The 27,910-nt window shown below is 41.0% G+C and overlaps 1 protein-coding gene across 4 annotated transcripts in view; it reads right to left on the bottom strand.

The window, feature by feature from the left end:
• The window catches only part of LOC144678972 (triple functional domain protein), a 663,567-nt gene that overhangs the window by 431,644 nt on the left and 204,013 nt on the right, over positions 1-27,910 (bottom strand). For all 4 annotated transcript variants that reach the window (XM_078539119.1, XM_078539117.1, XM_078539118.1 and 1 more), the window contains exons 2-3: positions 23,846-23,920; positions 7,399-7,513 (exon numbers count right to left, since the gene is read on the bottom strand). In XM_078539119.1, coding sequence (XP_078395245.1) covers positions 7,399-7,513; positions 23,846-23,920 — 190 coding nt within the window. The remainder of the gene's footprint in view (positions 1-7,398; positions 7,514-23,845; positions 23,921-27,910) is intronic.

Here is a 27,910-nt window from a genome sequence, read left to right as displayed (position 1 = left end):
GATTGCACTGGAGTGGGTGCAGAGGAGATTCAGCAGGATGTTGCCTGGGATGAAACATTTAAGTTATGAAGAGAGGTTGGATAGACTTGGGTTGTTTTCGTTGGAGCAGAGAAGACTGAGGGGCGACCTGATCGAGGTGTACAAGATTATGAGGGGCATGGACAGGGTGGATTGGGAGCAGCTGTTCCCCTTAGTTGAAGGGTCAGTCACGAGGGGACACAAGTTCAAGGTGAGGGGCAGGAGGTTTAGCGGGGGATGTGAGGAGAAACCTTTTTACCCAGAGGGTGGTGACGGTCTGGAATGCACTGCCTGGGAGGGTGGTGGAGGCGGGTTGCCTCACATCCTTTAAAAAGTACCTGGGTGAGCACTTGGCACGCAATAACACTCAAGGTTATGGGCCAAGTGTTGGTAAATGGGATTAGGTAGGTAAGTCAGGTGTTTCTCACGCGTCGGTGCAGACTCAATGGGCCGAAGGACCTCTTCTGCACTCTGTGATTCTGCTGACTCAAAAGGGCAAATATGTTGGGGATCCCTGCAAGCTGGTGTACTTCCATATTCTGCACTCTCACTAGAAAGCATTATATAAATGCAAGCGTTTCTTTTGCCCTACTTGCAAAAAGGCAAAAAACAAATTATATTGTATGAAAGATGTGAAAGATCTAGGTATGCAATGCCCTTCAAGTTTACAAACATCCTCAAAGCAAATACACAACAGTGAACTCAATATTTCAATTCTGAGGTATTCTTTTGCATCTAAGCTAAGGGAATCCGAAAATATAAATACTGACAAAAGAGAAAATTGGAATGGGTTTCAAGAACTGTATTTGGATCTGGCAGACAACATATTTATTGTATAAGACATTTAATGTTTATTGAAGAGCAACATGTGTCAAACACTATGGGCCGAATTTATAAACGGCCCTGAAGATGGGAACAGAGGGGGACAGGCCAGCAACTTCCCAGCAATGGCCAGCATCTTTCTACCACCAAGCCATTTTGGAAGTGGATAGATGATAGATGGAGGGTGGCCAATGAAGGCCCTTAAATGGCCTATTAAGGGCACAGTACAGATACCAAATGGAATCTTCCATTTAGCAGCAGGCCACCCGCTCAGGTCAAAACATGGCTCTGGGATCGAGACAAGTTCCCAGGTGCAAGCCGGGGACCAGCACTCCATTTAACATTTCTGATCCACCCAGTGGCCACGATTGTGAGGTGGTCACAGCTGCAGCCACAGGCCACTCAGTGGAGGGGAGACCACTGTACAGTAGCAGTCTGGGAGCTGCAACCTGTTTTATTCTAACCTTTGAACAAAGTCTTCAGAGGCCTCTTCCATCTTGAGGCATCAATTCTCTCTCTCGCGTGCATAAGCAGCTCCTATCTCTGATAGTGGGTCTGCCGATCCTTCAGGGCTGGAAGGCTTCCTATTGGCTCTCCCATCTCGGGGGCCTGAACCAGCCTTAACTGGATGGTGAGCATCCTCCATGGCCACATATTGGCCAGCACTTCAAAAATTGCATTTGGTGTCTCATGCCGACATAACGCATAAATAGTACCCGGAAATGCACCTGCATCAGGGCTCTGACACTGAAACAAAAATTCAACACTATGTTGGTACTAAAGCCAATACTAACAAGCCAATACTAACTCCAGCGTAATATTTCTATAATTGCAGTATAGAAAGTACACCAATTCTGTTACAAACAGCAGCTTCTTAAATCTAGATATTATCAAAATGCAATTTTTAACAAATATATCTGTGTTTTAAAAGGACAATAACATTAATGATTTTCCAACGTTGAACATGTCGTGTAGTTCTGTTCATAAAAGGTAGAAGGTCAAATTCAATTTTTTTCAAGATAAATCATGAATGGCTGAGAGGAATATTCCAGCATGCAATTATAAATACAAGTTAACAAGAGAAACCACTGTCACAAATAACTGCCAAATACTCAAAGGTTTGCAAAAGTAGATTTAAGCAACACAGCTGGTAGATTGTCTCAACAGTGTCATTTGCTTTAGTATGGGAACAATTGAAGGAAGTTGACTAGCTGTTAAACTCCTGACAGCCAGTTGGTGAAGTATACGACCAGAAGACAATCTTTACTCAGTTTTACATTTATTCAAGAGTGAAACATTACAACTCCACTCTTCCCCCAGTGTCAATAAATGTCTCTTTAATATGCTCAAGTAATCATCCAATCAATGCCCTCCACTTGTATATACTTAGCCTTAATTTATAAATAATGTGCTATGTTGATTGTAGTGGAAAGTGTGAAAAGGGTACATCAAATAACGGTCCCCAACATTCCTGTTTGGTGCGCCTGACAACAGTTTAAACATACCGAACGTTTGGGATTTTCATGCCGATAACTGGCTTGGAATATCTGTTTCAATTTTACAGAACATTGCGTCTAACTAATTTACAGTTTGCTTTTTTTTTTACACAAATGAAACAGCTAAAGTGAATATATAGTAGGTCCACCGCATCCCCATGCCCATTTCATCTTGGTATCACTGGAATCACCTGCCTGCAACCTACACTGAAGGAAATCTGGGATAAATCTCCAGCTGTCATATTTAGAAATGAATTAACCGTTGTCCAGAAAATGGCAAATTTTATAAACAAGGAATAAAGAGTTTTTTTCAGTTTACAAGTTTGTAGTTTCAATCTTCTACTGCATCGCAAACAATTTAACTCCCGCTTTAAACGTCTGTGCTCAACCAAATGTAAGCAGCTACAGCCCAGTGATTTACAGTACATTTCGGCAAATTACATCAAAAAAATTAATGGTGATCAGAAGAGTCACCTATCATGTTGCTGTCAAACATATGTACATTAAACATATATACTGGCAAATTTCAATTAGCCATCTGATCTGCACAGATGGCAAATCAGGTCGCAAAACTATATTCTATAGTAACATGTCAACTCTAATTCTGCTATCTCACACAATGCACTCTAACAGTTATTTCACTGCACAACTTCGATGCAAAAGCACACTCAAAGATCACCATCAATTATTCAGTTTATCCTTTTTGAAGTAACCAATAACCAACACTAATTCTCATTGAATAAAATACGATAGCACAAATTCTTAGGTTTAATAGATCAATCAAATAGCATGTGGTTGGCATTCCATACACAGAACGATGCAGGGACATATACATTTACAATTGTAAATTTTATAGCTATGAGAATAGGTCTGGATAGGATTAATAAGGAACAACAGAAATCTGCATTTAAATACCACAGAAAACTGTCCCAAGGCCCTACAGAGGACAAAAGAAACATGTAATAAGCTTCTATGGGTCACTTAGAATGGGATGGCCAAAGGTCTCATCAAAAAGATGTGTTTTGTAAGCTATTAATGGTGGAGAAGGTTTTATGGAGTTAATTCTAAAGACTACAGCCTTTGCTGATGCAATGCAGATGAAAGTTCTGCCAACAAAGATGGAATGGAGATGGAGAGGATGCACAGCAGTCAGTAGGCCAGAGGACTAGTGAGAGACCAAGGAGTTGGATAAGGTTCTCTGTCGGATGGACAGAACAGAAAAAGAAAATAGAAGAAAATCTGAATTTTAAATGTTGCTGAAAGAAAATATAGATTCATGAAAAAAATACCTCAGCTAGGAAATAAAAATGAAAACAAAACTGCTGGAAATCTGAAATTAAAGCAGAAAATGGTCTAAATGCACAGTAGGTCAATCAGCATTTGAAATCAGAGCTATTTTGGTATTTTGAATGTGACGCTTCATCACTTCTACCCTGAAAACATTTTATGTTGAGCCTTAATTTATAATGACTAAACTAAAAGATCAAAAATAATATCGGGTCCACACTAATTTGTTTTCTCGCATCTGTTCAAATATTTCAGTGAAGGTTGGGTTTACAATCATTCAAATGACAATCAGCAGAAAAGTTACCTGTGGCTAGCAGTAAAAGATATACAAGTAATTATTTTCTATTTATGTAGATGCGTGATTATATAAAAAAACAAGTTCAAACCTTGTATGAATCACTGAGAGGACCACATTTGAAACAGTCAAAAGGGGGTTTTTGGAGCATCTTAAGAAAAAGAAGATTCTGGCAATAAAGTCTCAATTAGCTGGAGAAACTTAAAGGGCCCTGCTTGGTCACTATCCCTTTACTGACCTACACTGGCTTCCTGTCCCCAACATCTCAAATTTTAAAATTCTCATTCTTGCATTTAGCTCCCTCCCATTTCTAAAGCTTCCCTCAAACTCATGGTCTTTGACTCTAGCTGTTACACATTCTCCCTCCCTTCATCCCAGCTTGATGGCCGTGCCTTCCACCTCCTAGGTCCCTCAATAATCTAGAATTCCCTCCCTAAATCTCTCCACTGTTCATCATTTATTCCTCTAAGAACTTTCTTCAAATTATCCTCCATGACCATTCCTCGCATCTCTTTCTGATGGCATCTATTTCATTCTTCATGCCTTTGTGAAGTGTTGGCAACACATTTTCTATGTCAAAGGCACTATAAGACAGAGGGTAGCAGTGGAAGGGTGCTTTTCTGAATGGAGAGCTGTGACTAGTGGAGTTCCGCAGGGATCAGTGCTGGGACCTTTGCTGTTTGTAGTATACATAAATGGTTTGGAGGAAAATGTAACTGGGCTAATTAGTAAGTCTGCAGATGACACTAAGGTTGGAGGAGATTGTGAAGAGGATTATCAAAGGATACAACGGGATATAGATCTGTTGGAGACATGGGTGGAGAAATGGCAGATGGAGTTTAATCCAGACAAATGCGAGATAATGCATTTTGGAAGGTCTAATACAGGCAGGAATTATACAGTAAATGGCAGAATCCTTAAGTGCATTGACGGGCAAAGGGATCTGGGTGTATAGGTCCACAGGTCACTGAAAGTGGCAACGCAGGTGGATAAGGTAGTCAGGAAGGTATATGGCATGCTTGCCTTCACTGGCAGGGGTATTGAGTATAAAAGCTGCTGCTGTATAGAACCTTGATTAGGCCACACTTGGAATATTACATGCAATTCTGGTCGCCACATTACCAGAAGGATATGGAGGGGTTGGAGAGGGTGCAGAGGAGGTTTACCAGGATGCTGCCTGGTCTGGACGTTATTAGCTATGAGGAGAGGTTGGAGAAACTCGGATTGTTCTCACCAGAGCGACGGAGATTGAGGGGCGACTTGATAGAAGTTTACAAAATTATGAGTGGCATGGACAGAGTAGATAGTCAGAAACTTTTTCCCAGGGTGGAAGAGTCAATTACTAGGGGACACAATTTAAGGTGAGAGGAGAAAACTATAGAGGAGATGTGCAGGGCAAGTTTTTTTTACGCAGAGGGTAGTGATTGTCTGGAATTCGCTGCCAGAGGTGGTGGTGGAAGCAGGTACGAGAGTGGTGTTTAAGAGGCAGCTTGACAAGTACATGAATAGGATGGGAATAGAGGGATACGGACCCCGGAAGTGCAAAATGTTTTAGTTGACGGGCAATATGATCGGCGCAGGCTTGGAGGGCCGAAGGGCCTGTTCTTGTGCTGTACTTTTCTTTGTTCTTTGTTCTATATTAACACAACTTGCTTATTCTTGATGCAATTGGCAAACTTCACAATTTCTGCATATTTAAGTGTGTAGAAGTAAGCACCTGGGTAAGCAAAACTAAATTCAACATTTTGGCACTTGAACACTGTCACCCTTTTAAATAAGCCATGTTTAAATTTATTTGAGACTTGTGTACAAGTTTTAAATAATCAGTTTAAAGTGTTTTATGCTTTACATTTCCATATTAGTAAAATGGCATGATTTATAATACAATGATATGTACTATATACTATTATGTTTATAGAAATTAGTTCTCCCGACTTAGAAACCTTACATTCCAACCTCCTTTACGGATAATATCTTTATTCCAAGGTTTAGAAATCCCTTACTGACCACTACTCAGTCTACTTGAAAGTCATCAGCAGTTTTATATATTTCAGTCTTGCAAATTAAATAAAATTCTTTAATGCAATCACCAATTTTCAGCAGGATTCCCCTGCTGATATGATACTAGAAAAATGGCAAGAATTCATTACATTAATTTTAATTCCTTATTACAATCAGTAAGAACACCAGGTATTCTGCCTTCACTTCTGATTGGGCTTTAAAAATGAATCCAAACTAGGTCACCAAAAAGTGATATGTTCAAATCACATGGTGCATAAAAAATTGTTCTAGTTTCTATAACTACCAAAGTATGTTGAAATTAATCTATATTTATTATCCTCTATCAATGTGTGCATATATTTTTTTTATTCATTCATGAGATGTAGGCATCGCTGGCTGGACCAGCATTTATTACCCATCCCTAATTGCCCATCCCTAATTGCCCTTGTTTAGAGGGCCAGTTAAGAGTCAGCCACATTGCTGTGGGTCTGGAGTCACATATAGGTCAGACCAGGTAAGGACAGCAGATTTCCTTCCCTCAAGAACATTAGTGAACCAGATGGGTTTTTATGACAATCGGCAATGGTTTCACGGTCATCATTAGGCTTTTAATTCCAGATTTTTATTGAATTCAAATTCCACCATCTCCAATGGTGGGCTTCGGACCCAGACTATTGCCCTGGGCTCTGGATTACCAGTCCAGTGACAATACCACTATGCCACCACCTCCTGCTATGTTACCACCACCTCATATATATCTGTTAATTTTCACTCTTTTTTCAGATAATCTGTATTATTCAAACCAGAAACAAAGCAGCAGAGGCTACAATTTATTCCTAGTGTAACCTCTGGTTGCAATTTTGAATCAAAGCTGGGGAAACCAAAATCAAAGACACAGAGAGGTGGGGTAAATATATCATATCTGGGCTAATGGAAGTGAAACTGAAGCTGTTTCTCCCTTCTTCTATAAGTCCTAAGGTAACTTGCAAATATTCAGCTTTCAAACCCTGTGGAACAAAACCACTCAGTGTATAAATTGTACTTAAAACAAAATCAAGACTTTTTTTAAACTATGGGAGGTATTACTGAAGTGCACAGTATGATATTACTCATCAAATTTAGCATTTGTACATGCATAAAGGGTTTTGAACTGCAAACCAGAGAAGTCAATATTTAAGAACAAAAGCATCATCTTCCAATTGTGTCCAGCAACTTATATTGCCATAAGTACTTGCAATCCGACATCATCAGTCACAAAGAACTATTTTCAATGCTCTCTATGTACTTACCATCCCTTTAGTGTCTTCCACTAAGTAAAATTCAATGATATATATATGTTTGGTAAAATATTTATGTTTTCATTATTGGTTCACATTTTGAAGGTAACAAATTAAGAGCTCTGGAGGGAAAACGTAGTACTATAAAATTCCTACACGGGTATATTTTTCAGGATAAATAAATGCAGTGTATTTGTCATACCTGGGAATATTAGCTAAATAGGAGATAAGCCGCCTAAGATCTTCTTGTCTTATTCTGTCATGGTTGCTACGTGCTGGAAATGTCAAGACAGGACCTCCACGCTTATCTCGCCCACCTGAAGAAAAAAATATTCAAGGACAAATAAAGACAAGCAAGTAATAGCAAATGCAATTCTTCAGTCTTCTCTGAAAAATGTTCCTGTAATGAGTTTCCTTACCAGTTTATTTGGAAGGAAACTGCCCTTTTTACAAGAGATTAAATGTTATAAAATGGAGCAAACCCAAAGCAAGAGATTAGTAAATAGTGATTTTAATCAGTATAATAGCTATAGCTCTAACATCTGTGTCACACTGAGATGACCAACTGACGAGAAGCCAATGACTAGTCCAACGCACTCCTACCTGTTCTCCCAAATTCTCTACCCCGTGAACTTGAGGTCATCCCAAACTCTGCTGCCCGTATCTTAACTTGCACCACGTCCTGTTCATCTGTCTTCCCCCGTGTTCACTGACCTACACTGGCTTCTGATCAAACAGCATGTTGATTTTAAAATTCTCATCTTTGTTTTCAAATTCCTTCATGGGCTCGCCCCTCCCTATCTCAGTAATCTTCTCCAGCTCCACAGCCCTCCAAGATTCTTGCGCTCGTCTGATTCTAGCCTCCTGAGCATCCCAATTTTAATCGCTCCACTATTGGTGGCCACACCTTCAGCTGATTAGGACCTAAGCTCTGGAATTCCTAGAGAGTTTCTACAACTATCTGCCTTGCTTTCCTCCTTTAAGATACTTCTTAAAACTTAAACTCTTTGACTAAGCCTTTGGTCATCTGACCTAATATCACCTTTTGTAGTTCAGTGCTATACTAAGCTTTATGATGCTCCTGTAAAGCACCTTGGGACATTTTATTACATTACAGTTGCTATGTAAGATGTTATTGATGTCCCCTACCCACTTTACATCAATAAGTACCTGACATCTACACAGAAGTCACTCTTCATAGTAGTGCTGTATAAGGTCAACTACATGGCCATCTTAAAATGGGATGTTCCAACACTCTACAGTGCAAGCTCTGCCTGAAATGAAAATTCCTCATCATATATGTGCTAAATAGCAAAATAAAGTCAGTCTCATCATCTGGTAACTAACACAGTGAGTTTTTATCCCCCTTTAACTGAATACTCAAGGACATGGCTTCAAACTTAGCCAAGCTAAACTTATAAGTTTCTCTCTCCACAGATGCTGCCAGGCCTGCTGAGTATTTCAACTGTTTTATGTTTTTATTAAAAACTTATTTGTAGTTGTGGTTCCCCAAATTTGTAGATTTCTGCTCATCAGATGAAAACTCTGTACAATTTGAAATATTTAATGAGGCATTTAAATCCACCTTTCAGGAAATATACTCAGAATCCATGCAACCAAATGTCAGGAAAGTGATTGCTAGTTGCCAGCATACCATCTTCATTTAAAGTTTAATATTACATGTGAAGCAGCCTCAAAGAAGTATGTGTGATAGATCCAAAATCTGTCAGGATTTAGTAAAAAGTCAATTTTATGTCATTGTGTATTTAATCTTTTTGATTTTTAAATAAAATTTTAGTTTGATCAAAATGGGCAAATTTAATTGGTTTCTGTAAAGCATTGGGGTAAAAAGTGCTTACTGGTTTTCTGTATGTGAACATAAAGGGCTCCTACCTGAAGGCACTGAAATTTCAATTTTCATTAGGAATTTATTACTGGCTGCAGAAATTCTGGGTTGCCCTTTGGAGTGCAACTGATCAAATTATAGTTAATTTTCAGAAAAGTAGATGATGCCCAGTTCTACTTCTCCATCATTTTTCTTCGAATTACCTTTGTGCTGTCAGGCTTAACTTGGATAAGTAAGAAAGAGGAAAAGAGGGAGGGGGGGCGAAAGGAAGAGGGAGGGGGAGGGGGGCGAGAGGAAGAGGGAGGGGGGCGAGAGGAAGAGAGAGGGGGGCGAAAGAAAGAGGGAGGGGGCGAAAGAAAGAGGGAGGGGGCGAAAGAAAGAGGGAGGGGGCGAAAGAAAGAGGGAGGGGGCGAAAGAAAGAGGGAGGGGGCGAAAGAAAGAGGGAGGGGGCGAAAGAAAGAGGGAGGGGGCGAAAGAAAGAGGGAGGGGGCGAAAGAAAGAGGGAGGGGGAAAGAAAGAGGGAGGGGGGAAAGAAAGAGGGAGGGGGAAAGAAAGAGGGAGGGGGGAAAGAAAGAGGGAGGGGGGAAAGAAAGAGGGAGGGGGGAAAGAAAGAGGGAGGGGGGAAAGAAAGAGGGAGGGGGGAAAGAAAGAGGGAGGAGGGAAAGAAAGAGGGAGGGGGGAAAGAAAGAGGGAGGGGGGAAACAAAGAGGGAGGGAGGCAGAAAGAAGGAGGGGGGGCCAAAGAGGGAGGGAAGGGGGCAAAAGAGGGAGGGAGCGATAGCAGGAGACAGGGAGGCAAGGCGGTGGGGGCGGGGGGTGGAAGCCGGCAGAGCCGGGCGGAAGGCAGTTTTACATTTATATTGCACTTTTCATGGCAACCGGACATCTCAAAACGCTTTTTAGCCAAAGTAGTAGTTTATTTGAAGTGGAGTCACTGTTGGTATGTCAGATGCGGCAGCCAATCTGTCACCAAAAAAACTGAGAATATCGAAACATTATCTTTGGCTTTCATTATAAATTCATTGCTCTCACCATTGTCTCAGCTGATCAGACTTTTCGAAGCCTTGGAATTCTATCTGACCCTGAGTTGAGCTTCTGGCTCCACACCCTCACCATTGCAAAGACTGCCTACTTCCACCTCCCTAACATCGCATGATGTCCCTACCTCAACCCATCTAGCACTGATCTCCAGAGACCCAGCTACTCCAATTCTTTCTGACAAACCTCCTATCCTGACCCCACTGTAAGCTTTAGTTCATTCAAAAAACTAAGATTTGTGGTGAACAAAAATAAAGTGTGTTGGGAAATAGCTTGGCAAGCAATAGCCTATATCATATTTGATTTGGTACAGAATCAAAATTGTCATTTTATGGAACTCCAATCACAAATTATTTCTAGTTGTTCAATCCACTGAATGCATTCTGTCCAGGGTTGTAAATCATCCTTCCCACATTAATATTCTTGTTAAAAGATCCAGAACAACCATTTTAAGTTAGTTTGCAATGTCCCACGAATCATGACCTGAGTGTAAAATGCAACATTATCTTTTTCTTTAATGAGTCTTTGAGAATGAGGAATTTTCTGCTGAAGGACATGATTTACTTTTACTACACAATAAATGGATACTGTACATTACCAGTGCATCCTTAACAATAGATAGTTATGCTTTAAACTCAGGCCATTCTAAAGTTTGTAATTGCCTGGGGTCATTCTTAGATGCGTCTCTGGGATTTTTGTTCAGGCCAAAAAACCTGACAGACCGCAAATAAGTAAGAACTGTGAGCTTCGCTTTGTGGCTAATACCTGCAGGTGAATGAGTCTGGTAACCAAAGTCTAATTATAATTCCTCCAAATGGCTTTGGATATCACTAACAAGATAAGTTTCACCAGGAGGAAACACCATATCAGTGTATCAGTAAAATGCAGTTCTTCTTTATAACTAACCTCAAAAATTCCAAAGTTTTAGAATTAATTTCATTATTAACATGCTGCTTGTTTAATTTAATAATTAATTGAACAACTTCACAGAAACAAAATATCCATAAAGATATGCTTGTTTTTTCTTTTACAGAAACTCATATTTTATGATTGAGTATTTTTTTAGTTTTATGATTGATGGCTGAAATAATGCTTCAGTTTTGATAAACTGCATTATTGAGAACATTTTTGCCTTAAATTTCAAGTCAGGACAAGTTTGTTCAAGCATATTTCAGAGCACCACAACAGTTGTCACATAAGTGTTGTCTCATTAATATATGCTGGGAGAAGCAAAAATATAATGAACAATATAAAGGATGTGCTTAGTGTTAAGCTACCTAAAAAACGAGTAAAAAAAGAAATTTAAATGCCTTTGTGAAGATGCGTTCCAGAGGCTGGAATGAGCATAATGCAGAAAATGGAATTGTTCTGGATCTAGTAAATAAACTTCTACTTTATTAAAGAAGTTCTACACTTTTACATTAGCATCATCTAAATATTGACAAAGAGGAAATGAACATTTGATATTACTTAAGATGAAAGCAAATAAATTTGACAAGCATGTAGTGTTATTTTCAAAACTAGATATCACTGTCATGCCTTGTTAAGCAGAACAAGTTAAGGTTGTGACACTGTAATTCTGAACTGAACTACTCTATTAATTGAATTTAGTTAAGATTGTATTATTATAAGTCCAAACATAATTAGTTTTCTATTTATGATTAAGTTAAGAATTTCACTACCGTTTACTGCATAGAGGTAGTGAAATAAAGTAGATGTTAGTAATGTATCATATCGTGCCTTTTGTTCAATGTTGATTTTGCTTTGATTGTGTCAACGGTTACATGAGTTTACTCAGTGTGGTGCTTTGATCCTTTTGAGTTGTGTTATGCCGAATAATTAAAAAATGGCTTACAAGGGTATTGAGGGTTTAGGAATTACAAGCTTTAAATTGCACTAAGTTGTTTGCTAGAACTGCTGTTCTGCAAAATACAATGCTTTAGGACAGTTTGTTGAGTGTTGGATGTTGCAGTACCAAAGTGCCCTCCTTATTCCAAAAACTATTATTCTTAGAAGAGAGGAAAGAGAACAGCGTGACACCCATCTCTTTTATGTCTGCAGGAATACACTGAGAATTTCTGATATTTTTTCAAATATAATCCCTTTTTTTACTATTATTCAATATTAAGCTTTGCTAGATTGCTTGTTCTAAGGGTAAAAGCAAATAAGAGAGGCACAAGGTCTGTGCTTGGGCACAGAACTTATTGGGCCTAAGAGTGTACGGATTTTTATGTAGTTCATGTTTTTGGGGTATATCCAAGGAGATTTGGGTCATTCTCAGTGTAGAAGAGCCAAGGAGGATGCCAATCAAGTGTAGAAACGCACATGAGTAATTGGGACAAGGAATGGACCATGCCTTCTACCTAAGGATCAGTGGAGGAATGCAATTCTCAACTGTTCCTTGTAGACTGCTGCTCAAATATTGTAAAATATTCATTCTCAATTTTGCTTAAATATGGAGTGAGCTTGAACTATTGGACAAGACTTCAAATTTATTACACATGAAAACCCAGGAAAAAAGCCTAAATCCCAATCTAATATCCTGTCAACAGCCGGTAGCCTTGAGTTTACAAATTTGCACCAGAGTCACAATGAGGTTCACTAAGTATGTGGTCAAATTATGTGATTAAATCCAACATCTTAATTTTCAATGGTTTCGATAATGAACTGGACATGCTTTCACCACACTGCTTGTCCTGACGCCATAGCCACAAACTGCCAAAATGTTGCTATAAAGTAGGGTGGGAAATGCAAAAATAAAAACCAGATCTGACAATGCGTGTGGTCATTGCAAAGTAGAACATCTATTCATGAATAAGTAATAAAATGCTTAATTGTGGAACCAAAATCGTCCTTCCACTGAATCTTGAGAATATTGATCTTAAGAGTCATTTTTTGTCTCGTAAAATTGAACTCGTGTAGAAGTGAAGTCAGAGGCACGTGAGGGGAGTGACAGGCACAGGAGGTAGGAACAACCCCCCCGGTAGCTCTGGATGCCATAAGGAATAGGTTATCTCAGTTGGCTAGATGGCGAGAATACAATGCAGAATGACATCAATAACACAGGTTCAATCCCTGTGCCTGCCTCTGCATCTTGCCCCACAAGCTACATATAATACTGTCTCTCTCTAATGGAGATAGATGCCTATGATTCTTTGTCGAATTAGCTTTAATGACCTTAGTGGGTAAACTATGCAGTGTGATGCACTTGTCTCCATTAAAACCATTACTCTCATTCTGGGTGGTCAACAGGAATGGCCTTCATCTTCGTTCCCTTAAGTCCAAGGGACATAGACCTCAATGATATGGACTTCTTCACCACCAAGTTGAGAACCTCTAATCAGCTGCTTTCCACCCTACCCCTAGCACACCAAGTCAAACTTCTACGGTTTCCAACTGCCCCAGCCCTGAACTCACATTGCTCTGGCTTCTCTCATATCTTCCTTCATGCCATAAGACCATAAGACATTGGTGCAGAATAGGCCTTTTGGCCCATCGAGTCTGCTCCGCCATTCAATGAGATCATGGCTGATCTGATAATCCTGAACTCCACTTTCCTGCCTTTTCCCCATAATCCTCGATATCTCTTACTGATTAAAAATCTGACTACCTCAACCTTGAATATACTTAATGACCCAGCCTCTACAGCCCTCTGCGGTAAAAAATTCTATAGATTCACTCCCTCAGAGAAGAAATTGCTCCTCATCTCTGTTTTAAATGGGCGCTCCCTTACTCTGAGATTATACCCTCTGGTCCTAGACTTTCCCACAAGGGAGAACAACCTCAGCATCTACCCTGTCAAGCCTCCTAAGAATCTTATATGTTTCAATAAGGTCACCTCTCATTCTTCTAAACTCTAATGAGTACAGGCCCAACCGACTCAACTTCTCCTCAGAAGAAAATCCCTCCATGCCTGGGATCAACCTAGTGAACCTTCTCTGGACTGCCTCCAATGCCAGTATATCTTTCCTTTGATAAGAGGACCAAAACTGTTCACAGTATCCTAGGTGTGATCTAACTAGTGCCTTGTATAGTTTTAGCAAGACTTCCATATTTTTATACTCCATTCCTTTTGAAATGAAGGCCAACATTCCAGTTGCCTTCCCTATTACCTGAACTTGTATGCTAGCTTTTTGGGATACATGCACGAGATCCCCCAAATCCCTCTGTGCTGCAGCTTTCTGCAGTCTTTCTCCATTTAAATAATATTCAGCTCCTCTATTCTTCCTGCCAAAGTGCATAACCTCATATTTTCCCACATTATATTCCATCTGCCAAGTTTTTGCCCATTCACTTAACCTGTCTATATTCCTCTGTAGACTCTGTGTCATCCTCACCACTAGCCTTCTCACCTATTTTTGTGTCATCTGCAGATTTGGCGATAGTATATTCACTTTCCTCATCCAAGTCATTAATATATATTGTAAATAATTGTGGCCCCAGCATTGATCCCTGTGGCACACCTCTAGTTACAGATTGCCATCCTGAAAATGCCCCTTTTATCCCAACTTTCTGTCTTCTGTTAGTCAGCCAATCATCTATCCATGCTGATATACTACCCCCAACACCATGGGTTCCTATCTTATTAAGTAGCCGTATGTGTAGTACCTTATCGAACGCCTCTTGGAAATCCAAATATATTACATCTACTGGTTCCCTTTTATCTATCCTACTTGTTACCTCCTCAAAGAATTCTAATACATTTTTCAGACATGAGTTCCCCTTCAGGAAGCCATGCTGACTCTGTTTGATTATATTATGTATTTCTAAATGCTCTACTATTACATCCTTTATAATAGACTATAACATTTTCTCAATGACAGATGTTAAGCTACCTGGCCTTTAGCTATCTGTTTTTCATCTCACTCACTTTTTGAATAAGGGTGTTACATTGGCAGTTTTCCAATCCCCTGGGACTTTTCCAGAATCTGAGGATTCTTGGAACATTACTACCAGTGCATCCACTATCCGTGTAGCTACTTCGTTTAATATCCTAGGATGCAGGGTCTTAATCGGCCTTTGGCCCCAATAGTTTCCCTAGTACTTTTTCTCTAGTGATAGTTATTGTATTTATTTCCTCCCCCAGCCTTTTGCCCCTTGATTATTTAGTATTTTTGGAATACTATTAGTGTCTTCTACCGTGAAGACTGATGCAAAGCATTTATTCAACTCTTCTGCCATTTCCTGGTTCCCCATTATTATTTCCTAAGCCTCATTCTCTAAGGGCCCTATGTTCACTTTGGCCTCTCTCTTCCTTTTTATATATTTAAAAAAACTCTTTCTGTCCGTTTTTATGTTACTTGCTAGTTTGCCCTCAAAGTTTATTTTCTCCCTCTATTTTTTTTGGGTCATCTTTGGTTGGTTTTTAAAACTTTCCCAATCCTCTGGCTTACCACTAATCTGTTTATATGTTTTTTCTTCAAATTGATACAAAGGGCCCTTGGGGCCCTAAGAGCCCTTGGAGAGGGCCCTCTCCAAGGACATCCTGTTCATTAGACCCATGTCCTGATCCCTGAATTCAATTCCCACAAAGCTGCTGACCACTCAACCTTCCTTCCTGGCCTCCATGCTAGTTGATATTGTTCCCCATTCCCTCTCCTGAGGTACTGTCCACCTCATCTTCAAAGCTGCCATCATCACCCCCTCTTCAAAAAACCCACTCTTGATTCCTCTGGCCTTGCAAGCTACTGCCCCATATCAAACCTCTTTTCTCCTCCAAAGTTTTTAAACATGTTGTTGCCACTGTTAAATATTTTCTTCACTCTGGCCACACATGTAAAATGGGAAAGAAAAATATTAAATATTTTTCTCAATGTTATTAGAATTTCAGCAATATGTAACAAGTACATGTGTGAAATGTTCATACTGTGCAGCAAATTTATGGTTTAGCTTTCTGAACTGGGGTTGTCCCAAAGTTTTGAGTTTTGAGATCCAAAGCTATGCCCATCTTTCCCACAATTCCATGTTTAAATCCCTCCTCTTGGGCTTTCATCCCACATCAGCATCAACATTGCCCTTATTAAAGTCACAAATGGCATCCTCTGTGACTGAGACCATGGTAAACTATCCTGCCTTGTCCTTCACAACCTGTCTGTAGCCTTTAACACAGCAAAGCATACCATCTTCTTCCAATGCCAGTGCTCCACTGTCTAGCTGGGTCTAGTTCTATTCTTCTCTATCCAATCATAGCCATAGAATCATGTCCAATGGTTTCTCTTCCCACTCCTGCATTGTTACAGCTGGAGTTCCATGGGGACATCCTTAGCTCCCCGCCCATTTCTCACCAACATGCTGCCTCTAGGTGTCATCATCCAGCAACACGTCAGTTTCTACATTTGATTTTATTCATTCACGGGATGTGGGCTTCTCTGCCTGGGCCAACATTTACTGCTCATCCCTAATTGCCCTTGAGAAGGTGGTGCTGAGCTGCCTTCTTGGACTACTGCAGCCTATGTGGTGTAGGTACACCCACAGTGCTGTTTGGAAGGGAGTTCCAGGATTTTGACCCAGCGACAGTGAAAGAACGGCGATATATTTCCAAGTCAGGATGATGGGTGACTTGGAGGGGAACTTCCAGATGGTGGTGTTCCCATCTATCTGTTGCCCTTATAGATGGTAGCGGTCATGAGTGTGGAAGGTGCTGTCTAAGGAGCCTTGGTGAATTCCTGCAGTGCATCTTGTAGATGGTACACACTGCTGCTACTGTATGTCGGTGACGGAGGGAGTGAATGTTTGTGGATGTGGTGCCAATCAAGCGGGCTGCTTTGTACTGGACAGTGTCAAGCTTCTTGAGTGCTGTGGGAGCTGCATCCAGGTAAGTGGGTTGTATTCCATCACTTGTGCCTTGTAGACGGTGAACAGGCTTTGGGGAGTCAGGAGTTGAGTTACTCGTCACATGCTTCCTAGCCTCTGACCTGATCTTGTAGCCATAGTATTTATATGGCTAATCCAGTTCAGTTTTTGGTCAATGGTAACCCCCAGGATGTTGATAGTGGGGGATTCAGTGATGGTAATGCCATTGAACATTAAGGGGCGATGGCTGGATTCTCTCCTGTTGGAGATAGTCATTGCCCGACACTTGTTTGGCGCGAATGTTACTTGCCACTTGTCAGCCCACGCCTGGATACTGTCCAGGTCTTGCTGCATTTAGACATGGACTGCTTCAGTATCTGAGGAGTCGCAAATGGTGCTAAGCATTGTGCAATTATCAGCTGACCTTACGATGGAAGGAAGGTCATTGATGAAGCAGCTGAAGATGGCTGGGACTAGGACACCACCCTGAGGAACTCCTGCAGTGATGCCCTGGAGCTGAGATGACTGACCTCCAAAAACCACAAACATCTTCCTTTGTGCTAGGCATGACTCCAACCAGCAGAGAGTTTTCCCTGATTCCCATTGACTCCAGTTTTGCTAGGGCTCCTTGATGCCACACTCAGTCAAATGCGGCCTTGATATCAAGAGCAGTCGCTCTCGCCTCACCTCGGTAGTTCAGCTCTTTTGTCCATGTTTGAACCAAGGCTGTAATGAGGTCAAAAGCTGATTGGCCCTGTCGGAACCCAAATTGGGCGTCAGTGAGCAGGTTATTGCTAAGCAAGTGCCACTTGATAGCACTATTGATGACCCCTTCCATTACTTTACCGATGATCGAGAATGGACTTAGATGGGGCATTAATTGGCCAGGTTGGATTTGCCCTGCCTTTTGTGTACAGGACATACCTGGGCAATTTTCCACATAGCCAGAAAGATGCCAGTGTTGTAGCTGTACTGGAACAGCTTGGCTAGGGGCGCCAAGTTCTGGAGCACAAGTCTTCAGTACTATTGCTGGAATATTGTCAGGGCCCATAGCTTTTACAGTATCCAGTGCCTTCAGCTGTTTCTTGATATCATGTGGAGTGAATCGAATTGGCTGAATACTGGCATCTGAGATGCTGGGACCTCCTGAGGAGGAGGCCGAGATAGAGTCAGAGAGACTTTATGACTCTATCTTGGCCTCCTCCGGGGGTCCCCAGCATCTCAGATGCCAGTCTTCAGCCAATTCGATTCACTCCACATGATGGATCATCCACTTGACACTTCTGGCTGGAGATTGTAGCAAATGCTGCAGCCTTATCTTTTGCACTGATGTACTGGGCTCCCACATCATTGAGGAAGGGGATATTTGTGGAGCCTCCTCCTCCAGTGAGTTGTTTAATTGTCCACCACCATTCATGGCTGGATGCGTCAGGGCTGCAGAGATTAGATCAGATCCGTTGGTTGTGGGATCGCTTAGCTCTATCACTTGCTGCTTATGCTGCTTGGCATGCAAGTAGTCTTGTGTTATAGCTTCACCAGGTTGACACCTCATTTTTAGTTATGCCTGGTACTGCTCCTGGCATGCCCTCCTGAAGGTCCAAGGTCTGATTCCTTATCTATATTGAGATATTTGATATCACCTCGGGCTTTTTAACTGGGCTTCATGTCCTTGGGGTAAGGAGGATAAAAATTAGCCAGCATTCCTCCTCCTGATCAATACCCATGCTTCATTTTATATCCATAGATGTCTGCGGGAAAATAGACATCAGTTAAGGAAATCAGCTATGATTCCCTTCAAGGTCATGCATCCTGCCAAGACACTCAGATTAAAAAAAAACTTATTTGAGGTACTAGAGAGCATTCAATATCCGTGCAGCATAGCACAACAAGAGCCAGGGCCTTCAGGAGGAAAGGCAACAAATAAATAAATATAGAGCTTGATTTAAGCAACATCTCAGAATGATGAGAGGGAAGCCTTCTCTTTCTAAATGCTGTACAGCTCCTAAATTACACTAGTTTATGGTAGTCTAAAAATTGCAAACTGTCGAAGTAAGTCAATAGGTCAAAACCTGCACATGATTAGACACTGGTGGTTAGTCCCTGTAAACAAAGACATTTAACAATATTGTACTAAAAGATGCCTTTCTCAATTTAATGTAATGATATAAGTACAGTGGAACAAGCTTTACTTTTTTTTCTTGACCTGGACAATATCCAAACTAGATGTGTCAGATGCCAAAAGTGGAAAAACATGTTCACAAACATCCTATGGACCAGAAAATGTACTATTCCAGTCTAGTCTTTGTTTGATCTCTACTTTCAAGCTTCATAATTGGAACTTTTGAACAATGCACTTTAAACATTGGCAAAATTCTTTAATTAATTCCAAGATTAACCATGGAATGGGTACAGCACAGGAGGAGGCTGTTCAGCCTTCGTGTCCACGCCAGTCCTCTGCAAGAGCAACTCCACCCCCTTGCCATTTCTCCATAGCCCTGCATTTTTTTTCATCATCAGATAATTCCCTTTTGAAAGCCACAATTGAATCTGCCTCCATCCCATGCTTGGGCAGTGCATTCCAGAACCTAAACAGTTGCACAGGAATGTTATTCCTGATGTCACCTTTGGCTCTTTTGCCATTCATTTTAAATCGGTGTCCTCTGGTTCTGACCCTTCTGCTAATGGAAACAGTTTCTCTCTGTCTATTCTGTCCAGATCCCTCATGATTATGAATACCTCTGTCAATTCACCTCTCAGCCTTCTCTCCTCTAAGGAGGACAGCCCCAGCTTCTCCAATCTATCCACCTAACTGAAGTTCTTCATCCCTGGAGCCATTCTCGTAGATCTTTCCTGCACCCTCTCCAATGCCTTTACATGCTCCCTCAGATGTGGTGCCCAGAACTGGACACAGTATTCCAGTTGAAGTCAGGCCAGTGTTTTATAAAAGTTTACCTTAACCTTTTGTACTCGATGCTTCTATTTTTAATGCCCAGGATCCCATACATCTTATTAACCAATTTCTCAATCTGCTCAGCCCACTTCCAAAATTTGTGCATATACACGCCTAGATCTCTCTGCTCCTACACACCTTTAGAATTGTATCCTTTATTTTATATTGTTTCTCCTCATTTTCTTTCTTCTAAAATGTATCACTTAACACTTCTTTGTATTAAATTTCATCTACAATATGTCCACCCATACCAGCCTGTCCAAGTCCTCCTGAAGTCCATCATTATCCTCCTCCTCAGTGCACAATACTTCAAAGGTTTGTGTCATGTGAAAATTTTGAAATTGTGCCCTTCACAACCAAGTCTAGATCATTAATACTGATCAAGAAATGCAGTGGTCTGAAGGCTGATCCCTGGAGAACTCCACTATCTACATTCCTCCCATTTGAAAAGCAGCCATTTGTCGTTTATTCTTTCCTGTCATTTAGCCAACTTTATATCCATGCTGCCACTGTCCCTTTTATTCCACAGGGTTTAACTTGGCTGACAAGCCTGTTACGTGGCACTTAATGAAACACCTTTGGGAGTCCACGGACAGATCAACTGCTTTACCCTCAGTTCATCAACCCTCTCTATTGCCTCATCAAAAAACCCAATCAAGTTAGCTAAAGAGGATTTGCCTTTAACAAATCTGTGCTGGCTTTCCTTAATGAAGCCACATTTGTCTAAGTGACTGTTCATTCTGTCCTGGATTATCTTTTCTAAAAGCTGATGTCAAACTGTCTGGTCTGATCTTATAATCTTTTTTGAACAAGAGTGCAACATTTGCAGTTCTCCAGTCCTCTAGCACCCCCCTTGTATCGAAGGTGGATTGGAAGATCATGGCTGCAATTTCCACCCTTACTTCCCTCAGTATCGATTTGAGATGATTGAGAAAAGAGGCAACGGAGACATGAGGAAAAACCTTTTTACAGTGATTAGGATCTGGAATGGACAGTCTGAGTGCAGTGGAGGCAGATTCAATTGAGGCCTTCAAAAGAGAATTATCTGAATAGTAAACATCTGCAGGGCTACGATGGAAAGATGGGGGATTGGGACTAGATGAGTTGCTGTTGCAGAGATCTGATGTGGACATGACCGGCCAAATAACCTGCTCCTGTGCTGTATCCATTCCATCCTCAGGTGCATCAGATCTGGTCCTGTAGACTTATCAACTTATTTGGTTCAGCGAGCCTTCCAAATGCCTATTCTTTATCAATGTTTGGTTCATCCTGTGTCTCAACTAGCTCCTCCTTCACTGTGGTTTTGGAAACATAGTCTTTCTTGTGTCACAAAGATGTGCTAAATGGAATTAATTTGATAGCTCATTGGCTGTTTTCACATATTAAACATTTTATAAAAGAGACGTTTCACCGGAACACAAAGGTGATGACGTAAAATGGCTGCCAATTTGGAAATTTGCATCTGTGTAGCCACAGTCCATTTCATTAAGGAGGAGGTTCTATGGAGGCCTCAATAGACAATGACCTTGCTGTGAAAAAGATTCCTTCCTATCTCATCCAAAAGGGAGAATTATCCATTCAGGAGTTAATTTCTGGAGCATTAAAAATTAATCAGCTCAGCTTTCACAATGGCCAAGAGAAGCTGTTGCAAAACATGAGCTGATCAACTTCCTTTTGAAATATAGAAACAACATGGAGAGTGGTCATGTGATACAACCATTTGTATGGATGTTTGAATTTGGGATTTAGGCAGAGATATTCTAGCTGCCGGAGAGAATGCTGCCTTTCTCCGTCTACAGTATTCCATCTAAGCCTTGAACCCTGTTTTGTTGAGTTAAAAGTGTCTCTACATTCCTACAGCAGACATTCCTGCAGAGACTCTACTGAAGGCCATTGGATTTCTACAACAGTGTTACCAAAGAAAAGGAACATACCAGCTACAGCTTTGAACAGTCTCAGCTGAAGAACCAACACTTCCTGATACAATCAGTGAATCTTTATTGACTTTCCTTTTTTTAATCTGCACTTTAACTTGGCCAATTTGAACCTCTGATACTCTGTAAAGCTGTATTTTATTCTGCATGCTTGGGGTTTCAGTGTGTGTGTTTACAAGCATTAGTAGGACATAATTGTACATCTTTAATTATTCTACCTGGGTTGGGTTTAGCGTTTAACTCAAGAATATCTCTGTCTTAATTCTTAAAAACTGCACACAGTCAAGTATATAGTGTGTTAACAATACACCATCCTTTTTAAAATTCAAAACCTGTGCTACAACCAAACGAGGAAAGGTAAAAGAGAGGAGTGATTAAACCCCTCCTCACCTGGTCATAACACTTAGTAAAGACAGATACAAAGTACTCATTTAGTACCTTCACCATGCCCGCGACCTCAATGCATAATTCTGCTTTTTGGTACTTAACTCACCCCCCTCTTCCATTTAACGCCATTTTACTATTTATATGCCTATAGAAGACTACTGGATTCCCTTTTATGTTAGCTGCTAGTTTTCTCTTTGCTTCTCATTTCTTTTTTACATCCTCTCTGATCATTCAATAGTCAGGCCTGGCTCTCACTTGCATCATCAACCTGACATCTGAGGTGTCAGCTGTGGCTCAGTTCATAGCACCCTCGCCTTTGAATCAGAGGGTTGTGGGTTCATGTCCCACTCCTGGAAACCAAGAACTGTGTTTGTACTCGAAAGAGTTGCAATCTGTGACTGTTGATAACTCGAAAGAGTATCAAACCTGACATCTGACATATGCATCCTTTTTCTGCCACATCTTATTCTATCGTCATCTAGGGAGCTCTGGCTTTGTTTGTCCTACATTTTCCCCTCGTGAGAATGTATCTCAATTGTATCTGAACCCTCTTCTCTTTAATGGCAGCCCACTGTTCCATTACAGTTTTATCTGCCAATTTTTGACCTGGGCCAGATCTGTTCTCATCCCATTGAAATTGGCTTTCCTCCAATTAAGTATTTTTACTCCAGAATGCTTCTTGTCTTTTTCCATAGCTAATCTAAACCTTATGATGCTCTGATTCTATGACCACTGTCTCCTAAATGTTCCCCTGCTGGCACTTGGCCCACTTGAGTCACCTTATCCCTTAGAACCAGATCCAAAAATGCCTACTTTCTTGTTGGGCTGGAAACATACCGATCTAGAAATTTCTACTATGCCCATGCAAGAAACTTTCCCCTCTCTGCCCTCTTCATAATTATTATACCCTGTCTATATGCTAGGATAACAGAAGTCTCTCATTATACCTAGTCTATAGCTTTTGCAACTCTATAATTTCCTTGCAAATTTGCTCCTCTATATCTTTCCCATTGTAGCCCAGAGAATAAACCCAGTAGTGTAACGGTATAGAATAAATCCTGCAGTCAAAATGATATCTCAAATCTTTCTTAGTTCCAACTAAACAGCTTCCATCCTTGACCCTTGTAGAATATTCATTTTCCAGTACTGTAATATTCTCATTAATCAATATTGCCACTCCTCTCCTTGCTTTCCCTCCCTATCTTTGCATAACACCCTGTGTTCAGGGACATTTAGAGCCTTTTTTTTTGAGCCAAGTCTCTATTATTGCCACAACATCATATCCCATGATGTCTATCTGCAGCTGCAGTGCAGCAGCCCGATTTGCCATGCTCCATGCATTTGCATACCTGCACTGTAAATTAGATTTAGATCTTATTGCATTCCCTCCTATTCTAGTCACACCAAATACCTTACTATTTGCAAGCATTATACTGAAATAACCAGAGGTCACTATGAGACCAGAGATTTTTATCATACATTGACACACATTCCATGTCCAATAAGATTGTCTACATTCAATAATTCATCTACATCGTTTCTCTTAAAAAGTTATCCTTGCTTAATCAATTTGTTTTTTTTATTTTTCATTACTCTCCTTGCAATTGTAAATTAATACAACCACAGCAGCACAAATACACTATGAATATGGATGCGAATTCTTGAAAAAAATATAGTTTAAAATTGAAACTAGTTTGCCTTACCTGAGAGGAACGCAACCTTCTCCTTCAGTATTGGAAGAACTTCCATCGCCTTCATCTCATCATTTTTACGAAAACCTGAAAAGGAATTACTTAAAATTAGTGAAAAGTCATTCCCAGCAGTTTATCTCAGGGATATAACACACATTCCTAGGAATTCTAGTTTTCCAAATATATCATTGTAAATGCTACATTACCAATTGGTAATTTTTGATACTGTCATGCCCATAAAACATGAAAAAAAATCAAACTATGTAAATCAAACCTTACTTTCTGCTTATTTAAAAATGGACTTTGCTGGACCAAAAACCTGGCTGCAACTGGTCATATAATTTGCTACACAACAAAAACAAAAATAAAAATACTAGGAAAAACTCAGCAGGTCTGACAGCATCTGTGAGAGGAACACAGTTAACGTTTCAAGTCCGTATGACTCTTCAACAGAACTGAGGAAAAATAGAAGAGAGGTGAAATATAAGCTGGTTTAAGGGGGGGTGGGATAAGTAGAGCTGGATAGAGGGCCAGTGATAGGTGGAGATTGCCAAAAGATGTCATAGACAAAAGGACAAAGAGGTTTTGACGGTGGTGATATTATCTAAGAAATGTGCTAATAGGTGACATTAAGGGTAGAAAGCAGGACGAGCAAGATACTAGTGGGGCCTAATGGGGTGGGGTGGGGGGAAGGGATCGAAATAGGCTAAAAGGTAGAGATAAAACAATGGATGGAAATACATTTAAAAATAATAGAAATAGGTGGGAAAAGAAAAACCTTTTTAAGTTATTGGAAAAAGGGGGGGGGGGTCGGAAAGGGGTGGGGGTGGAGGAGAGAGTTCATGATCTAAAATTCTTGAACTCAATATTCAGTCCAGAAGGCTGTAAAGTGCTTAGTTGTAAGATGAGGTGCTGTTCCTCCAGTTTGTGTTGAACTTCACTGGAAAATTGCAGCAGTCCAAGGATGGACATGTGGGCATGAGAGCAGGATGGAGTGTCGAAATGGCAAGCAACAGGGAGGTCTGGGTCATGCTTGCGGACAGACCGAAGGTGTTCCACAAAGCAGTCACCCAGTCTGCCTTTGGTCTCTCCAATGTAGAGGCGACCACATCGGGAGCAGCGAATGCAGTAGACTAAATTGAGGGAAGTGCAAGTGAAATGCTGCTTCACTTGAAAGGAGCTTTTGGGCCCTTGGACGGTGAGGAGAGGGGAAGTAAAGGGGCAGGTGTTGCACCTTCTGCTGTTGCATAGGAAGGTGTCGTGGGAGAGGGTTGAGGTGTAGGGGGTGATGGAGGAATGGACCAGGGTGTCCCGGAGGGAACGATCCCTGCGGAATGCCACCAGGGGGGGTGAAGGGAAGATGTGTTTGGTGGTGGCATCATGCTGGAGTTGGCGAAAATGGGGGAGGATGATCCTTTGAATGTGGAGGCTGGTGGGGTGATAAGTGAGGACAAGGGGGACCCTATCATGGTTCTGGGAGGGAGAGGAAGGTGTGAGGACTGATGCGTGGGAGATGGGCCGGACATGGTTGAGGGCCCTGTCAACCACCATGGGTGGAAAACCTCGTTTAAGGAAGAAGGAAGACATGTCAGAGGAACTGTTTTGGAAAGTGGCATCATCAGAACCGATGTGATGGAGGCGAAGGAACTGAGAGAATGAGATGGAGTCCTTATAGGAAGCGAGGTGTGAGGAGCTGTAGTCAAGGTAGCTGTGGGAGTCGGTAGGCTTGTAATGAATATTGGTGGACAGTCTATCACCAGAAATTGAGACAGAGAGGTCAAGGAAGGGAAGGGAAGTGTCAGAGATGGACCATGTGAAAATGATGGAGGGGTGGAAATTGGAAGCAAAATTAATAAATTTTTCCAGGTCCAGACGAGAGCATAAAGCAGCAACGAAGCAGTCATCGATTTGGCGGAGAAAGAGTTGTGGGAGGGGGCCTGAGTAGGACTGGAACAAGGAATGTTCCACATACCCCATAAAGAGACAGGATTTGCTAGTTGGCTGCAGTTCTGGAAACTTCCAACAGTAATTACAGAACAAAGTTCGACCCTCATCCATGTGGAATCTCACACCTATCATTATGTGGGCCCATTACAATCAATGAAACAAGGGAAGAGCAGACAGTCTGTCTCCCCAGCCTGGACTAATAACAAAGAGAGGGAGAGCCATCGAAACTAGTTATATCTGCGGAGGTGCTAATAGCCACCATTCATCTCCTAAGGTGAACAATGAATTTTGACCACAGGCATAGAAATTGACTGTTAACCTGAAACTGACACATCAATGGACAACACCACATGCCCCAAGCTTATTTGGCCTTTGGAAAGTTTCAATGTTACATTCCTGGACTCCCAATGCAATCTGCTGTTAACATCCAGACTGTCAACACTGAAGCTGGGCTGGTCTGGCAACAAAGCCTGCCTCAAGTCTAAACCTCTTCGAAGCCAGGTTCTCTCCTGCCATCGCCTATTCGGTGGCCCAAGTTTCTATATAGCAACCTCAACTTGCTGCGTCATTACCAACTTTGATGGAATTCTGTTATTCCTGCTTTCAGCTAGCTGAACCCGCCTGAATTTTAACTCCTAAGCGAAGGAAACCTCACTGGGCTCTGAAATTCTGGACTCTAACATTCACATGAATTAATCTCACTAGCTTTGGGGTTTTTTTGTTTTAAGTTATTCCTGACTGTAAAACTCTTTTCTTTCCTACCTGCTTCTTGTGTATTTGTGTGTGTATGTATGTAGTTGCAATGACCATCCCCCGGGTTTGAATGTATGAGTAAACCATACTTCTGATTTAACCCTAAGGAGAGTTTGCTGCAAGTTACTTTAACAATGACTTCACAAACAGGGGGCTTGGGGAAACATGCCAGTCTATTTCAAAAATTATAGACAGATGGCGAGAAAAATAAAGGAGTTCAGTTTGCCTCCCTCCCTTGTCTGTAAGACCATTTTAAATGAGAATGTTATGTCAACTGTTAATGCTTGTAGACACATGGTTAAAACTATGTCAAACTTAATAGAAGACACAGATAGTTCTGCCCAAAACTATTAATAGAAGAAATTCAGGTTAATAGCTGAAATTAATACCCAGATTTTAGCTAATGAAGCTCTGCAAATGCCTCATGTTTCAATCATTGCATGGAACAATTACAAGTCTGCGACTTGTACACTGTATTCAAACTGAAAGACTTTAAGATAAATTTTTTCCCCATGTCCAAGAAAGCATCTGCCTGCTAACTACAATACCATGGCTCTCTAAGCCATGAAAGTGGTGGAGAGAGAAAATACACAATTCTCATCTTCGCTCTGACACCCTCAAAAGCAAAAGCAAAACACTGCAGATGCTGGAAATCTGACTATAAACAGAAAATGCTGGAAATACTCAGTAGGTCTGGTAGCATCTTTAGAGAGTGAAACAGAGTCAACATCTCAGGTCTTTAGAACTCTCAAAAGCAATATGTCCTCCTTTCAGGTAGCCAATGTCTATTTAAAAAAAAACATCTTTACATGTATTCACCCATGTTTCTTTTCATTTCCTTCATAGTATTAAGTTGTTCCTGTACTCCTCAGCAGAGGTGATGGAACTTTGAGGCATGCATGATATCGTGTTATGGAGCATAATCAGGAACCAGTATCTTAACTCCTCCCCCATCACAAAGGAGTTTTAGCACCTTTATGATTGATCACATTTCATCTGCTGTAGGTTTGCCAAATAGTAATTTACTTGAGACTGCAAACTTAGACACAGAGGACATATTTTTGTCATTATTGTACTTATGTAGTGCCTTTAATGTAGAACAATGTCCCAAAGCACTTCAAAGAAGTGTACCCAGACAAAAATAGCCAAAGCAGGTGATATTAGGATGGGTGACAAAAGCTTGACTGAAAAGGTGGGTTTTAAGCAGGGTATTGACTCACAGGGTCAAACTCAGGATTGGTGGGGGGGGGGTCTGTGTGTGTGTGTCTAGGGAGGGGTAGGGAGTGTAACAATTATAAAGGAGAAGTGAATGGGCGAACATGATGAGGCACTTGAATAAGATTATGCCAGGAGTAAGGAGAGAGTCAAATGTATGAT

Source organism: Cetorhinus maximus, chromosome 3 (assembly GCF_964194155.1).
Source record: "Cetorhinus maximus chromosome 3, sCetMax3.hap1.1, whole genome shotgun sequence".
In the NCBI taxonomy this organism is placed as follows: domain Eukaryota; kingdom Metazoa; phylum Chordata; class Chondrichthyes; order Lamniformes; family Cetorhinidae; genus Cetorhinus; species Cetorhinus maximus.
This window is presented reverse-complemented; position numbering and strand designations above follow the sequence as displayed.